Raw genomic sequence first — 17,453 nt, 5'->3', positions numbered from 1 at the left:
AACTTTATATTATAGTGGACTAAGGGAATATCTATTTTTTCCTTTTGCATGGGGAAAAAAAGATTCCATGGGCAAATATGGGACACAACTCTTGTGCCACTATGTACAATTGCTAAGGAAATTTGCTACTTGATTTTACAGTTAAGAGGAAAGTTTGTATTTGATTCATTGTATATTTGCAAAAGTTACTAGTCCAACTCAAAAAAGAAGATACTCAGAATTCTATGGTATGCTTAGTTAGTAAGAAGTCCTCTTTTCTAGTTCACCAGGTAATATTTCAATGAAAAGTGTCCAGAGTTCACTTCTATCAGGGAGCCATGAAGAATCCATGGTTGGGAAAGCATAGTTATGTAGTAGAAATACATCAGGTGAGAAAGACACACTCTGGAAAATTATCTGACAAGGGAATAAATATTTCTCGAGGGGATAACATTCAAAGGTTGATACTTGATACCAAGACTTCCTAACCCATCTCGAAGCCCTACTAAAAGTGTAAATTGTGGATTGAATGCAGATAAAGAAATTCCTGGGAATCGTGTGATTTCTCCTGGATAGAAAGACGAACATGATGTGTACTATGGGAAGATAAAAGAATAGAATATTTTTTTATGGTAATTCCTCTCTAGAGGTTAATACAGAGGATTGCTATAGAAATAAAACCAAATCCGTAAGTGCTATACCTATTGAGAAGTGCAACATTAATGGTGAAAATAGTGAAAATTTGTTGGAAATGTGCAATAAAGCTCAAATTTTATCTTTAGACCTTGGTGAAAGGGAAGAGTGAAAGGAAGACTTGACAGAGGGGACCGTTGAGATAGAAAGAAGAAAATACTGTGAACCTAGTGAGAACTCAGAAGGTACCAGTGAAGGCTTCTCTATCCATTCTCAAGAAAAAACAATAACATGGATGAACGTGGGATGAATTTACTAGCAAGCATAGTTGTGACTGAAATCTCAAAAGATGAGAATGAAAATGTCATAGGCAATTATGTAACAAATTTCATGAAAACATGAGAGAATTTAGGGTAGGATGGTTTATCAGGTTATGGATCCAAACTCAATTCACCTCGGAGTGATGATGTAGTAGGTCAAAATGTGTTGAATATGAAGCAAGACAAGAATGATCACTATTCCATGGATCATCAAGATGCTTCTAGAACCAACTTGGATACATTTCAAAATGTGGAATTTACTGGTAAAAAGGAGGATGCTTTGAATTCCTCTATGAGGGCTTTGGAAACTGGAAATGTTGCTATGGTAGGGGATGGTATAAAGGGCCTTATTGAAGATAGAATACAAGAGAATTCATGTTCAAACAGGGATGGGAAACAACCAAGGATGAGTTCTCTTATGATATTGTAGAACTGTACATCAGAGGAAAAGATGGATTGGATTCAGACTGTGAAAAACAATCTGAACTAGAGAGAAGAGACAAACAAGAGGGACTTGGTGGACACCAAATACAGGATGTAGTTAATTTACAACAAGAAAAGGTACATGTCAGGGACATTAGTGTATAAGGAGACAACCAAGGAAGTAGTGAACACTGCTTGGAAAAGGAAAAAGAGGTTGGAAATGAAAACCAAGAAAATCCAAGTGAAGGATATGTTCCATGCACAGGGGCCTCTAATTCTGATGTTAGGGAGCCAAATAATTGTCATTCAGGCCTTTCTAACAACAATTTTGTGCAAATTACACATCAAGTGGCAAACAAGGTTGGCAAAAGAAGAGGGCCATGACAAGCAGTCTGGCTATAATAAGTTTCCTGATAAAGATGTAGAGGATATAAGTTTGTCTTATGAAGAAAATAAAAGTACTGATGTGCTTGATGCCAAGAAACATCATTCTACCTATGGACTTGAACATGAATACGAAGGGAAGGGTGAACACAAAGGTAATGAACATCTTCCTATTTCCAGGAGCATCACATATAAGGATTCTAGTAAGGAAACTATGATCGAAAAAAGTGAGTGCATGGAACCAGAGTATATTGTGGCATCTGGAGAAGTAGAAAATAAAGGAATCGGTGTGACTACTAGTTATGACAAGAAAAATGTTACTACAGATATGGGATCTTGTACTATTCTTGATATTTGTGACATTGAAAGGAAAGTTCAAATCAAACATAATGAGCTTTCAGAGGTATCTTCTAATATTAGTTATGAAGGTCCACAAAGCATTATAGTTGTATCTTCAACATTTGTAGAACATCAAGAATTATGTTTGAAAACAACAGTACAGAGTGTGTGGTGAGATGAACTGCATTCTTTTGACCAAATTATGGCAATGACCATCCCTCTAGCAAAGTATGATGGAAGCAATGATTCATCAAAAATACCTTCTTTTGACTTAAATGAATCTATTAAACTAGATGAAGCAGGTCATTATGATGCAACACTATCCACATCAGCATCTCATTTATCAGTTGTGCCTTACACAAGTGCTTTTGTTCCCCTTATTGTATCCTGCACTAGCTTAGCAACACCAATTGTAGCGGTGGCGAGGTCAAATGGACCCTTCATTCCTTCAATAAATCCAGTGAAAATCATAGGAGAACTAGGCTGGAAAGGATCTGGAGCAACAAGTGCTTTTCGACTAGCAGAACCTAGAGAAATAATTGATCTACAACACCCTGTCTCCAAAATACCAATTTAAAATTCTGATGCATTTAGTTCAATTTAAAAAGGAAATAGAGTTTCATTATATATTGATCTTAATGTGGCTTATGAGAAAACATCTGAAGATGGGGTAATAACAATGCATTTATCTTCTCAAATATGTGAACCATGAACAAGCTTCGGATGCAGAGATATGATCGGAAAAGATTTTATATCTTCAATCATTGAAACTTTTTCTCCTACCAAGCCTTGTAGTCCTTTGAAGTCATATTTAGAATTGAATCACATTGATGATAGTGGGGAGAATGAACTAATCAAAATGCTTTTTGGTACCAATGACAAAAATTTTGGATTGACTTTGAAGACTGGCACCAGTGCATAGTCCCTTGGAGCTTCATGTGTTTTGACTCCTGAGAGATTTTGACATGACTGATGGGCCCACTTTTGATGACAGTCGAGATGAATTGTTGCCTCAGAATTTCAGCTCATCTTCCGAGCCTATAGCTAACCTGAGAATGAAGATCGACCTATTCAAATCATCATCTTGTTTTTCTACTAGAGATGCCTTTCAGTCATTTACAATACCTTTGCATTTTAATTACAGGACAGATCATCAAGTTATCACTACAGTTGCATCTGCATCTCAGTCTAATTGGATTTCATTACCTAGTCCTAATTTGTTCAGTGGTGATATACATATAAAGGGAAGACAATATTATCTTCAGATCCTATTATTTCCTTTTCAAATGCCATTAGTAAATCATACCCATTTACTAGATTTCGTTTTGGGTCAAGTTTTCATCTTAACTCTGCTTCTTTTTCAAGTGACTCACCTTCCTATCTAGAATCATTAGGACTAGGATATTTTCCATGCACTACTCAGCCTCATCCATCCTCTCTATGTCTATTCACACACTAGTAGAAAAATGGATAAACCTTGAGACAAATGTGTTAGAAAGTATTCCAGAAAAATATTTCATTGAAATTAAATGCTTTTGAGTTCCAATCGAAGGAATGCAGATATTTTTCATAGAGTTGGTGTATCCAAGTGTTCAAATATAGAGCATGCAATGCAATGTAAGCAGCCTCCAAAGGACTGGACCCCAAATCATGTCATGTAAAAATCCCATGCATTCCTGTACTGTAGTGCGGGCACTCTAAATTTCACAGGCCTATGGTTTTCTGCATTTACAAAAAACCAAATATCCCTGTAATATTATGACTTGCCAGTGTCGGACTTGGAATTTACCCATCATTAATGCCCACATCACACTGGCTGTTTTCCATGGAAGGGTTTACTGACATATTTTTGATTGGAATCCAGTGAGAATTTCAAGGATTGAAACAACATGATATTTGTGAATCCATCTATAAAATCAAAATGAACGATTTTGACTCATTTTTCACTGCATGCATCATTGGAAAAAGATCTGAAATCCAAGTACCTTGGCATGGTCTAGTCCCAAATTTTTAATCCTCTAAAAATGCCACATATGCACATTCCTACAACTAAATTATAGTAGACACCCATAAAAATTGACTCTTTAAATTTAGTTTCAGACATCATCTCTAACATCTTTTAGATGCCAATTGTGATGATAATATCACATGTCAAATATATCACATGTCAAATATCTATTATCACATGTTTTTGGAGATTGAACCTTTGGATTTGGGGAAAGGGTTTCTGGATACTTGAATCTATACCATTGGAAAAGGGATTGTTCACGGATACTTGAATATATACCATTTGAAAAGGGATTGTTCACCAAACCACTCGAGCTAGATATACACAACTAGCTATTTATTTTCTTTAAAAACCATCTATATATTCAGATAAATGAATATTGTTTCCTTCAAGAAGCAAGAAACTACCATCTCTTTAGAAAACATCTATGTATTATGTATTCATGTAGATGGATGATCAACACCATATATAAATTAGAGATAGTTGCAGATTGTCAAATATTATCGAGCTTTTAACTACTTATTTCGATGGTTGAGTTGTTTATGGTTGGTTCTCTGTTCTTGCTTTTGTGTACTATCCTTCCATTTCTTACACCAGAACCCTTACGAGTAGTAAATTATTTAATATAATTATAAGCTTTTCTTTTTCATGGTGTAGATTTGATGTCGTGATACATTTTGCTAGATTGAAGGCTATTGATGAAAGTGTAGCAATTCAATTATCTTATTATAAGAACAATCTAGTTGGAACTTCAAACCTATATGAGATTGTGGCCAAACATAGTTGCAAAAAGTTAATTCTAAACCTTCCAACTGTTAATGATATTTATAATTATGTATATAATAGAATTGTGCCAATGTAGAGGCATTATATTAGAGTTATGAAATGATATCAACATAGTGCTCCTTAAGTTGATTTTGCATGTACCTACCAGTTTTTGCAATGTAAATCTTTCCAAAAGAACATGTTATAGTTTGGATTCCTTTCTGCATTTTAGGATTGATTATGCCTTTTACATAGTATAACTTGCGTGGTATGGTATTTGGGGGGAGATGGTGACTTTTGCGCTACCCCTTTTCATAGTTTTTGTGATTTTATGTCACTCCCCTGATGTAAGGTAGTGCTATTTTTGATATTGCATTCTCTTCTTCTTGCCTTCTTTGGGGATCATCCTTGCCTTCAGGAGAGCATTGTTATATTATCTCTTAGTATAACCATTTCTTTTGAATACCTTTGCCAAGTTTTGTAGTTCTTGCTTTGTGCTCATCTTCAAAGATCCTATTGGCTCATTACTAGAGTGTTGATTACAACTTGTTTTTGCACTGGATAATGAGGAGAATCTACATGCAAGTATCTAGTGGTATGGGTTTTATTCTGGTAAACTTGATGGGATAAGCCAATAAGGATCCATATTAGTTATTTTTTATGAGAAATTAAATGAAGGGAATGATCCTCTTATTTTCCACCTCCATCATGAATCTAATGCTTTCATTTTGGTTTATGAGATGATTGAGAACTTCATTCAGGATTTTCATTCCATGAGAGCATTCGATATTCATACATATATGAATTGGTCCCTTTGACACAATTTTAGTAGAAGGGATCCTAATATCTACTTTTCAAAGTACTTGATGTACATATTAGTGGAAATTTATGACAATGGTGATCCCATGGCTATTTCTTCATTCTATTCATTTCTGATTCCTTGAAGGCTGAAGTATGTGGATTTGAAATATCCTTGATTTTCCTCATTTCTTTTTTAGCTTCATTTTTTAGTAGATACTTTATTATCTTGTAAGAATTGGATCAATTTTAGAAACAATTTTGAAAGAACTAATAAACTTGTGCAACTACAAAATGCAGTGACTCATACAATTTGTTATCCTGGTGGTTATTTCTGGTGCCAGTTCAAGCTACTTCACGAGTTCGAATGATAGTATAGTTATCAAGGCATTATTTGAGGTATTTTAGTTGATCAAATAATCATTGTGATATTCTATATGATTTATTACAAGTACATAAATCAGTTCCCAAATATTTTGCAAAGAGGGCATTATAAAACCAATTTGACTTGAGAATATTTTTCAAAAATTTACATTGTTTCACTTAGATCTAAATAAGTCATCCATTTGGTTAAAATGGAATCATTTTTTGTAATACTTGATTCACTATGATTATAGATATGAAATATGAAATGGTATGGATTTCCAGAATACTTGTGTTTCATAACATACAAGCACAAAAATTCTTGATTTTAAGCAAATTTCTCATTTGTTTTGATTGTGTGAAAGTTACATGTTTAATTTGATGTAGAATCTCAGAATATATTTTGTTATTTTTTCTAATTAAGATGTGTATCATCTTTATGCTTCCAATTCCTACCTAGTGGCATAATAAATGGGTCAATAGAGAAAAAATGAAAATTATAAGGAAGAATAACATCTCTATTCAGTGTTGCTCTGAGATCAATATATAAAATGTTTTCATTGAACCTGATGCAAGTGAGTAAAATATTTGGGGATTATTGTGATCCATTTTAGTACGCATACAAGGATATGTGTTTCAGTGTTGTCTGTTGCTCATTTATGGATTATTGTGATCCATTTTAGTAAGCCCATTGCATATAAGGATATGTGTATCAATGTGGTGTGCTGCTAAGTTATGACACTACTAGATGTTAATTTCATAAATTAATTTTATTAATTTGACTTGAAGTGTAATCATATTTTACTCAAATATATTTATCAAATGGATTTTTCATCATCATCTACAATTTATGGACAACGCAAGGTGATTCCTTGTGTAGAAGACTTCCAACTTTCTACAATGAACACCTATGGATGCACTTAGGTTTGATGTTCAACTTCATGTGTGCACCAATAGTTATATCTCCATATTGTAGTTTTTAGTTGTTGAGTGTCATTTCTATTTTAATAAATATTAATATTTTCCGAGTAGATTCTTACATTTTTTTGCTTAAAATAATTTCTTTATTAGTGGTTAGATGGACCATGTAGCTACATAAATTAATCCCTTTTCCATCTATTTCTTCAACTCTTCCTTGAAGATATAGCCCATGATATTTATAAGGTAGATCTAGAGTGGAGAATGATTTTACAGAGCTACTTCAACACCATTGGAGCTCACCCAAGTAGCCAGATTGGAGAAGATCTGAAGGGAATTCCAAATAACCTCATGCCTTTCATCCAACAAGTGGTTGTGGGTAGGCAACCAATGTTGAACATATATGGTAATGATTACCCAACAAAGGATGGCATAGCAGTAGGATAGAATACTATCTTCAATATTTGATGCTATTATAATTTTTTATAGAGATGTCAGTTTGGTTTTATATCATATAGAAATTTGTGGTTTTGAATCTACACACATGAACTTACTAGCAGCATAAGATCTTTCCCAAAATGTCATATTAGTATGCGGCAGATTTAGTCTCTTAGGATAATTTATGAGACTATTATAAATTAGAACATATTGATTTCGAACCGCAATACTTGCTACTTATTGAACATTGATACTTGGACAACTTTAAGAGACCATGTTATAGGTCATAGATATTTGAACCTATTGCTTTTGAAGCTTGCATATGTTTCTGACTCTTGTCAACTCTTTTTATTATGTTACTTTAACTCACTCATTTATATGTGTTGGAAATAATACTGAGAGGGGGGGTGAATCAGTATTATCAAATTCTTTTCAATATATCTTCCTTATTTATACTTTGAATAATTATTCAAATATTGATCATTACTTTGTATGTCAGTATCATAAAATAATGAGCAGGAACAAGAAAAGCAAATAGTCACACAAAAGAACACCAGATATAAGGTGGAAACCTAATGTGGGTGAAAACCACCTGCTGCAATATGTCTCTATCTTCTTTCAATTAGAAACTCCTTTTACAATGATTTTGTACTGGTGCAGTCCTTTACCAATATGCAGGCTACAACCTGCAAAGAGCTACAACCCTCTCTCGTTCTCCAGCTTCTCCTGGAAGGGAGCTACAACCCCCTTAGCTCTTGTACTAGCCAAGATACTAGTACGTAGGTGTTGGCCTACTGAAGGCTACAACCTTCTCTTTCTTCCAGGGACCACGTTTCATAAATTTCCAGACTGGATCCATGAACATCAATCAATCATCAAGTATATCTGCATCAAACAATCTCCTTTTCCCAATTAGCACTGAATCAAGTAAACACTTCTCTGATAACTGTACCCAGAACACAGTAACAGTAACCACACACCAAATTCTGAACCCAGAATACTGCAGCAATAGAAAGAGGCAGCTAGATCATAATTTAAAGATATACGCTACTTCAACAACCTGAAACCTGCGTGCAGATCTATAAAGGATAATTCCTTCTTTCAAATATTCAGACACTAATTAACCCAGATTGTCAGATTTATAGATCAAGCATGCGCCTCATATAACAGATCAAAATCATGCAAAGATACTATTATTCAAGCATAAAGATTATGACCCATCAATAGAACTTATCCTTCTTTATGCACTAAGGTTCCTCCTTCATTCAGATCCAGATCTGCACCATAACCCAATCACAAATATTTCAGATCTAGCACTAATTAGATATTCAATTTTTTCGATAATGCTTTGCCAAATGATCTCCTTCCTCTTTTATAGTCTTAGACCTTCCACAATACCATGGTCCAAAACCATAGGATCAAAAAACTGTTCGACTAATACCATGAACCAGCCATGAAAGTGCGTGAGATCAACACTTTTGGATGCAATACCACGAGCCAAAACCATAGGATCAAAAATTATAGGACTAATACCATGAATCAACCATGAAAGTGCGTGAGATCAACACTTTTGGATGCAATACCATGGACCAAAACCATAGGATCAAAAAATGTCGGACTAATACCATGAGCCAACCATGAAAGTGCGTGAACTTTTCTCTTCATGAAAGGGACTTTTCTCTGCATGAAAGTGCGTGAACTTTTTCTCTACATGAAGGAAACTTTTTTTTTCTTCATGAAAGAAACTTTTATCTTCATGAAAGTGTGTGAACTTTGCTGCACTATAATTTATCATCTGAGATGAGTGGGTTGCCATCAAGTACAACATATGTATCATAATGCCAACAATGTCCCCCTTTGGACTTGATGGCAACAACAACCAATCATTCTCCCCCTTTGACATCAAGGGCAAAGGGTTATGCTCCCCCTAAGAACATGCTCCCCCTGACTATAAACCAGATCTGCAAAGAAGAACCATAATCCATCAAACACCATAAATGACCATGAAAGAGATAGAGATGTATTGCAGCAATATTCAGACCAGCATCCATGATCTCCTTCTGTACTTCCTCCATAATGCCAACAATGCATGATATGCTCCCCCTGAACCTGTGCCATTCGATCTTTGACCAATCCGCAACCCAGCACATGTACGCATATACATCAGATGAACCTTGCGTACAATCAACAATCATAAGAGATTCAACAACAAGATGATGCATCAACAACCCCCATCTTTTGCTTGAGGTATTCAAAGGTCTCCCTAGGCAATGGTTTGGTGAGTATATCAGCAACCTGTTCCTTAGAAGGAATATACTCCAACTTGACCTTTTGTTCAAGCACTTGTTCCCGGAGAAAGTGATACTTGATTGGTATGTGCTTGGTTTTTGAATGCATGACTGGGTTCTTTGAAATGCTGATTGCACTTGTATTATCACATAAGATGGAGATAGGTGGTGTACAAGTGATTTGAAAATCCTGCAAGGTCTGCATCATCCAAAGGAGTTGAGTGCAACAAGATGCAGCAGCAACATATTCTGCTTCAGCTGTAGACAAGGCAATCGAACTCTGTTTCTTGCTGAACCAAGATACTAATCTGGAACCCATAAAGAATGCACCACCACTTGTGCTCTTCCTGTCATCCACGCTTCCAGCCCAATCTGCATCAGTATAAGCATGAAGTGTGAGATCTGTATCTCTAGGATACCATAAGCCATAATTTTGAGTCCCTTGAAGATATTTGAAGATTCTCTTTACTGCCTGAAGATGAGTTTCCTTTGGATTTGCCTGAAATCTTCCCACTATTCCTACTGCATGCATGATTTCTGGTCGGGTACCTATCAAATAAAGTAGACTTCCAATCATAGATCTGTAGGTTGGTTGATGTACTGCTGTTGATTCATCATTTGCACTGAGGCTACATCCTGTGACCATGGGTGTACATACTGGTTTTGCATCTTCCATGCCATATTTCTTCAAAATCTGCTTGAGATACTTGGTTTGAGACAAGAAGATCCCTCCTTCCTTTTGTTGGATTTGCAGGCCAAGAAAATATGTCAATTCTCCAAGCAAGGACATTTTGAATTCTTTCTGCATCACCAAGGCAAAGCTTTGACTCATAGATTCTTCATTGCTGCCAAAGATAATGTCATCTACATACACAACAAGTATTAGCAATTTGTCATTTTCAATTTTTATATAAAGATTGCTATCTGTTGATCCTTTTGAAAAACCGTGTTGATGAAGATATTTGTCCAAACGATAGTACCAAGCCCTTGGAGCTTGTTTAAGACCATAGAGAGCCTTTTTCAGTCTGCATACAAGATTTGGATCATTTCCAAGAATGAAACCATCTGGCTGCTCAATGTATACTTCTTCTTCTAAGTCTCCATTCAGAAAGGCTGATTTCACGTCCATTTGAAATACTTTGAACTTTTGAAAGCTTGAGAGAGCAAGGAACATTCGGATGGCCTCAAGTCTTGCAACAGGAGAAAAAGTTTCCTCAAAATCTATTCCTTCTTGCTGCGCATACCCTTTACAAACAAGTCTTGCCTTGTTTCTAGTTACTTCCCCATTTTCATTCAACTTATTTTTGAAGACCCATTTTGTCCCTATAACATTCTTATCCTTTGGTCTAGGAACCAACTCCCAAGTGTTGTTCTTTTCGATCTGCTCAAGTTCTTCATCCATTGCTTTGACCCAACATTCATCTTTGCATGCCTCTTTTACATTTTGTGGTTCAGTGGAGGAGAGTAATGCCAAATAGCTTGAAGCTTCTGCAATTCTTCTTCTTGTTTGTACACCTGCTTCTTTCTGCCCCAAAATCTGAGATTCTGGATGATTCTTCTGAACGTACCGGGATGGAGTCTTCTCTTCTATCCTTATCTGTTCCTCTGGTGCTTCTTGAGGTTCTTCTTCTTCATCATTCTGTCTTTGAGGGTAGTCTTCATCTTCTTCGATATTTTCATGATTTACTTGCCTAGGAATGTATCCCTTTTCATCAACCACTACATCAATGCTGTCAACAATTCTTCCAAGTCTTTTATTGTAGCACTTATATGCTTTGCTGTGTGGAGAATAACCAAGAAGAATGCCTTCATCTGCTCTAGGTTCAAGTTTGCCAAGTTGCACATCAGTATTCTTAATATAGCATTTGCTCCCAAAGATTTTGAAGTTCTTTACCGAAGGAGTCTCACCATACCAGAGCTCATGAGGAGTTTGAGTGTTGTTCACTCGGACATTTGTTTTGTTGAGAATAACAACCGCAGCATATGCGGCTTCACCCCAGAAAGTTGCGGGAGTTCCAGACTCATCCAGCATAGCACGAGCCATTTGTTGGATTGTTCTGTTCATCCTTTCCACCACTCCATTTTGCTGAGAAGTTCTAGCTGTAGAGAATTCTCTTCTTATCCCATGTTCTTCACAGAAATCGAAAAATTCATTTGAGGTAAACTCCCCACCTCTGTCAGACCTGAGGCACTTAATTTTATAACCTGATTCATTTTCAACCAAGGCTTTGAAGGATTTGAATTTCTCGAATGCTTCGTCTTTGTGCTTCATAAGTCCTAACCAAACAAACCTGGAGAAATCGTCAATGAATAATATCAAGTATTCTTCTCCTCGAGGTGTCCTTTTCCTAAATGGACCACATACATCTGTATGGACTAGCTCAAGAGGCATGCTAGCTGATCCTTCCTTCTCTGGAAAGTTATTTCTGGTTTGCTTTCCAAACTGACATGATTTGCATATGGTGTTGTCTGGAATTTTGATATCTGGAAGACCACGAACTGCCTGATATTTGCATGCTTTCCTTATTTATGAAAAGCTTAGATGCCCCAACCTCCGGTGCCATAACCAGTGTTCATCATCCTTGCTCAAATAGCATTGTTGTTCTCCTTCTTCAAATATGTATAGATTATTTGGAGTTCTTCTACCTTTGATCACTGTTTCACTTGTATCAAGATCACGAACACGACATCCGTTTGATCTAAATATCACCTCGGTTCCTTGATCACACATCTGGATGACACTTAGAAGATTATGCTTCAATCCATCAACATACAAAACATTTCCAGCTTTGACCTTTTCTTTTAACTGAGCAGTGCCTTTTCCTTTTATAGCTGCAGGAGTATCATTTCCAAAAGAAACTTTCTTTCCCTTTTCTAAAGCAGAATATGATTCAAGTTTTTCTTTATCACCTGTCATATGTTTCGAACATCCACTGTCAATGTACTATAGATTTTCTTGTCCTTCTGCATAAAATGCTATCCCACATCTTTCTGTTTGTGGTTCCTTTATTCTCCATGTTTTGGTGCTTGAGGCTTGTTCCTTTGTCTGCTGAAACCTGCTCCTGCATTCAGAATCTTCATGACCAAAGTTATTGCAAATAGAACATTCAACTTCATTTTCAAGAGCCAAAAAGTTGTTATAGGTCCTTTTTGTAATCCCGATCATACTTCTTTTTTTTTTAGCTTCTCTAGTCATGATTGTTTTATATGCAACACATTGAGCTGCTTTGTGACCAAAGTTATGGCAGGAGAAACATTGCCCATTGAAGAAACTTCTGCGATTATCAAATCTATCGGCCAAATGATTTTAATTTCTATTGTCATCCATTCTTGAAGCAAATTGAGAAGATTTTACCTGTGGCTGGTTATAGCTTTTGTTCATCCTTAAGACAGATTGCCCCTGGTTTACCTGATAGTCTTTGTTCGTTCTTGATGTAATTCGTCCCTGCTTTACCTGGTGATCTCCATTGTGCTTTTGCTCATTCCTTCTTGCTGCATCAAGATAACTCTTTGAGGTGGATGCTTGAGATGTTTCTCCATTATACCCCAGACCTGTCTTGTTTAGCGGAGAACGTTGTACATTGATGATCTCATCCAGAGTTTCAGATCCTTTGACAAACTTAAGATTAATAGCCTTTGTTTTCTCAATTTCTTTTCTAAGGCCAACAATTTCACCTTCTAACTTTTCAAGATATTTTTCTTTTTCATCAATTTGAAATTGTAGAGTATCAATGATCATATTCTTTTCTTCTATACATGTCTTAAGTCTAGAAATCTCTTCATAAAAGCTATCCACATCTATAGCATCCATGTAATCATCATCTTCAAATGCCATTAAAAGTTTATAGTCATTACCTCGTTCATCTTCATCACTATTTGATAGACCATCACTATCTTCATGAGTGTAGTAGCTTTTCTTATTTGCATTCTGTTTCTTGTTCCATCTAGCAGGTTCCTTCCCTTTGTCAATCTTATCCTTATGAGGACATTTGGCAGCATAATGACCTACTCTTCCACAAGAAAAACATTTAAAAGGTAGCTTACCTCTGAACCTTCCAGTACCCCGTTGAAGATTTCTGACAAAATTTGATTCTTCTTCTTCTTCTGGCACGTGACTTGATTCATAGTAGTATCCTTTGCCTGAAGCCTTAAAAGCAGCTTCTCTCCTGTCTGATGGACCTCCTTTTCTCATTTCATAAGCAGTTAGGATTCCGTGTAGCTGAGACATAGTAAGAGTTCGTAGATTTTCCTTTTCTTCTATTGCAGACACTTTAGATTCAAACTTGGGGGACAATGTTCTTAGGACTTTTTCAACCACAACAGCCTCTTTTATTTCTTCACCCAAGTTTTTCATACAATTAACAATCTCATCTACTCTGAAGGAAATAGTTAGCCACACTTTCATCATTATACATTCTGAGATTCTCATACTGAATCCTGAGGGTTTGGATTTTTTCACGTTTTACCTGTTCATCTCCTTCGTAGCTCAAGACAATCTTGTCCCATATTTCTTTTGCGGATTTATATTGCATAACCTTCACAAATTCAGATTGAGATAGACATCCTAGAAGAGTATTAACCGCCTTTGCATTTGTTTCATATTTCTTTTTCTCAGCTGAATCTGTAGGAGTAGCTGATGGAAAAGTATACCCTGTTTCTATAATGTCCCATACTTCTGTACCCAAAGATTGAAGATAGGCAGTAACTCTTACCTTCCAATATACGAAGTTTGTCCCATCAAAAATCGGTGGCCTGATTGATGCTTCCCTCTCGTAGTTGCTCATGATGTTAGATCTTCCTTCAAGCGATCAAGCTTCTTCAGAAGGACCTGATCAATACTTTTGGATGCAATACCACGAGCCAAAACCATAGGATCAAAAATTATAGGACTAATACCATGAACCAACCATGAAAGTGCGTGAGATCAACACTTTTGGATGCAATACCACGGACCAAAACCATAGGATCAAAAACTGTCGGACTAATACCATGAGCCAACCATGAAAGTGCGTGAACTTTTTCTCTACATGAAGGAAACTTTTTTTTTCTTCATGAAAGAAACTTTTATCTTCATGAAAGTGCGTGAACTTTGCTGAACTATAATTTATCATCTGAGATGAGTGGGTTGCCATTAAGTACAACATATGTATCATAATGCCAACAATATGCTTATGCATTTTAGATTATCTATTTGAAACTATTTATTTTCTTTCTACTGTACTTGCAATGGTATAGGTTCGAGACCAATTCATGTAGTAGACTTCGTTGATGGCCATTTGTGCTCCATAAGCTATTTAATGAAAGTGACATAGGTAAATTTCCCCCGAGTTTCATGATTGATATTTTTTCCATAAATTTAGAGCCCATGATAAGGAGATCTCAAAACTGTTTTAAGCGACAATGTGTCTTTTCTATGCCTGAAATAAGGCTTGTAGAGCTTTTGTGTATTGATTCCTTCATTTTTTTAATATAGTCCTTAAGTTTAGTTGTCTGATATGAAGAATTCATTGATATTTTGACATTTCAATATGTTAAGGGTCTTAGCTTAAGAAGACATTATGCCTACATTTCACATTTTCAGTAAATATATGCCCTTTTCTGCTACAAGTACATATTAGTATTGTCAATGATCAATTAATATATGGGAAAACTTAATTATTTTTTTCGTTATTGGATGTGAATATTTCAGGTGTTCTTTTCTATGGTGACATTTTATTTGCTTTGTTTATGTAGGTCATTTGGTGACATATTGGCTACTATCGCCCAATTGAATAACACTAGCTTGAGTTTCTTACATTTATGGGGAAAAATGGCATTGACATAGTTGATGTTGAGGTATATGTTGTATAAATATTTTATAGTCTACTTCAGTTTATATTTTAGCATTCATCATATTTCATGTCTTATACTCTGTATTTTATCTTCTTTCGTTTTCAGAAGATGAACTAGGTATTGACGATAAGAAGGAGTTGAAGAAAGAGGAGAGCAATAACAATGGAGCGACAAATGTAGAAAGCAAGAGAGAAGAGAACCAGTCTAGTGATACCCTTAAAGCCAATATCTCACAAGAGACACACACATAGAGACTGACTGTCAAGTTTTTAGAGTTGGTGAATTCATCTACAATGCCTTGGAAAGACAATGATAATATTTTGAAGTGATGAAACAATATTTTATGTGTAAATTGTAGTCCAACCTATATTAAGTTGGAAACTCATATTGTAATATTTGACATCTCATATAATATAATTTATGTGGTTGAAATTATTTATAGTTTTACTTGATATTATTTAGTATTGTAATTAACATATGTAACTTTGCTTTTTCATATTAGATGAACATGTACATTGTATACTATTTTTTTAATTTAGTCACAAAATTATACTAATTAATTTATATTGATTAATAATGAACACATAAAATCAATCTAATTCTACTAAATTTGTAGTTTATATTGATTAAAAATGAACAAAAATAAAATGAATATATGACTAAATTAGTCGTTTATAGTTTTATTAATGAAAGTAAATGAAATGAATATAAACTACTAAATTAATCATTTATATAATGAATATGAAACTATAAAAAAAATATAAATGACTACTGTAAATGATAAATTTGTGATTAGAAATGATGACTAAATTTTTCATATATATGACTATTAGTAGCTAGTTTATAGTATCTTATAACACGACCAAAATTTAGTCATATTTCTTTGGTCATTAATCGGTTTTGTTGTGTGATCATATAGTAGTATATTTGTTGTGTATTTAGTCATTAATTGTGTAAATTAATGACCAAATTTATGACTAAATATACTACTATACGATAAAATTGAGACAACCAATTAATGACTAAGCTAAAAATGACTAAAAGTTGGTCACGTTATAAGATACTATAAATTAGCTACTATTGGTCACCAACTAAAAAATGGTCATTTATATGCAAATTTTAGTAACTTTTTTAGTAACTGATTAGCCATTTTGTACTAGTCTCTCTTTGATGATCCATATTTCTCATTATTCAAGAGCTTGATCTCTATCCCTGGTCACAAGATTGAAGAGGGGTAGTCCATTTCCTACCAAAATCCAACACCCTAGTCTTAAGGATTCCAAACTCGTGCTTGGAAACTATTAATATAGATAAGGGTCTTCACCCAGACCTCCCACATGTAGTCTATATATACATATGGATATATGCAAGCCCTCATGGGCTATCTCTTCTAAGATTGTACTAACTTGGCCTAGACTTAGCTTGCGAATATATAGTTAAACTAAGTGCTCATATATTTGTATATATATGTATATAGATTCAAGGTTAAAAAAGTATGGAGATGGAAATAGGAGGAGAAGGAGGGATTTTTTTGTGTGGAAGGAGCTCTGCAACCCTAGCTACCCTGCAACCCTAGCCATGATTCCCGCCTGACTGGGGTTTGCAGGCCGTCCTACGGCTCTGTGAACCCCATCTCCCCCCGTACCCCCGTCCCGTTTCTCCCTCGTGTTTCGAGCTGGCACCTGGCTCTTGCGTCCCGTGACCCTCTTCCATCTTTTTACCCTCGCTCCTCCGTTTATGCTCCCATTTTACTTCTGTCATTTTCATTTACCACAGCTTGGCATTCACCTGATTAACCCGCATCGGAACGGCGCCTCCCCCTTAGATCGGCCGACAGCTCTTGGTGGAAGTCGTTATCACTGTAACGGTAAGAGCGACCTGCTGCATCGGAACCTGCTCACATTGATCGGCCTCTCCCGCCGTTGGTGCCGACGCATAGCGGTTAACAGGTTTCGAGGAGTTCCT

At 35.6% G+C, this 17,453-nt stretch overlaps 1 protein-coding gene and 2 pseudogenes across 1 annotated transcript; all 3 read left to right on the top strand.

Moving 5' to 3' along the window:
- The window catches only part of LOC149251849 (lysine-specific histone demethylase 1 homolog 3-like), a 107,126-nt pseudogene extending 106,993 nt beyond the window's left edge, over window positions 1-133 (top strand).
- A 2,153-nt stretch (window positions 134-2,286) lies between these two features.
- Window positions 2,287-3,537, top strand: LOC149251848 (uncharacterized; annotated as a pseudogene).
- Window positions 3,538-4,613: 1,076 nt separating this feature from the next.
- Window positions 4,614-14,968, top strand: LOC149251847 (UDP-glucose 4-epimerase-like). The gene is made up of 6 exons (XM_089454008.1): window positions 4,614-4,642; window positions 4,744-4,884; window positions 6,840-6,932; window positions 7,137-7,368; window positions 11,661-11,668; window positions 14,899-14,968. The coding sequence occupies exons 1-6, from the start codon at window positions 4,614-4,616 to the stop codon at window positions 14,966-14,968; spliced, it is 573 nt and encodes a 190-aa protein (XP_089310134.1).
- Window positions 14,969-17,453: the final 2,485 nt, after the last annotated feature.

This window comes from Pinus tabuliformis, chromosome 7 (assembly GCF_031772625.1).
Source record: "Pinus tabuliformis cultivar Carrire ecotype Pingquan chromosome 7, CPIR1, whole genome shotgun sequence".
Taxonomy (NCBI): Eukaryota; Viridiplantae; Streptophyta; class Pinopsida; order Pinales; family Pinaceae; genus Pinus; species Pinus tabuliformis.
The sequence above is the reverse complement of the archived record's forward strand: the minus strand, read 5'-3'. Positions and strand labels throughout refer to the sequence as shown.

Excerpts from the sequence above, each read along its gene's own strand:
- LOC149251847 (XM_089454008.1), top strand. The coding sequence starts at position 4,614 with ATGGTTGAGTTGTTTATGGTTGGTTCTCT. Across the intron at positions 4,643-4,743 it reads TTGTTTATGGTTGGTTCTCT|ATTTGATGTCGTGATACATT; the intron begins GTTCTTGCTTTT and ends TTCATGGTGTAG. Across the intron at positions 6,933-7,136 it reads ATGAACACCTATGGATGCAC|TCAACTCTTCCTTGAAGATA; the intron begins TTAGGTTTGATG and ends CCATCTATTTCT.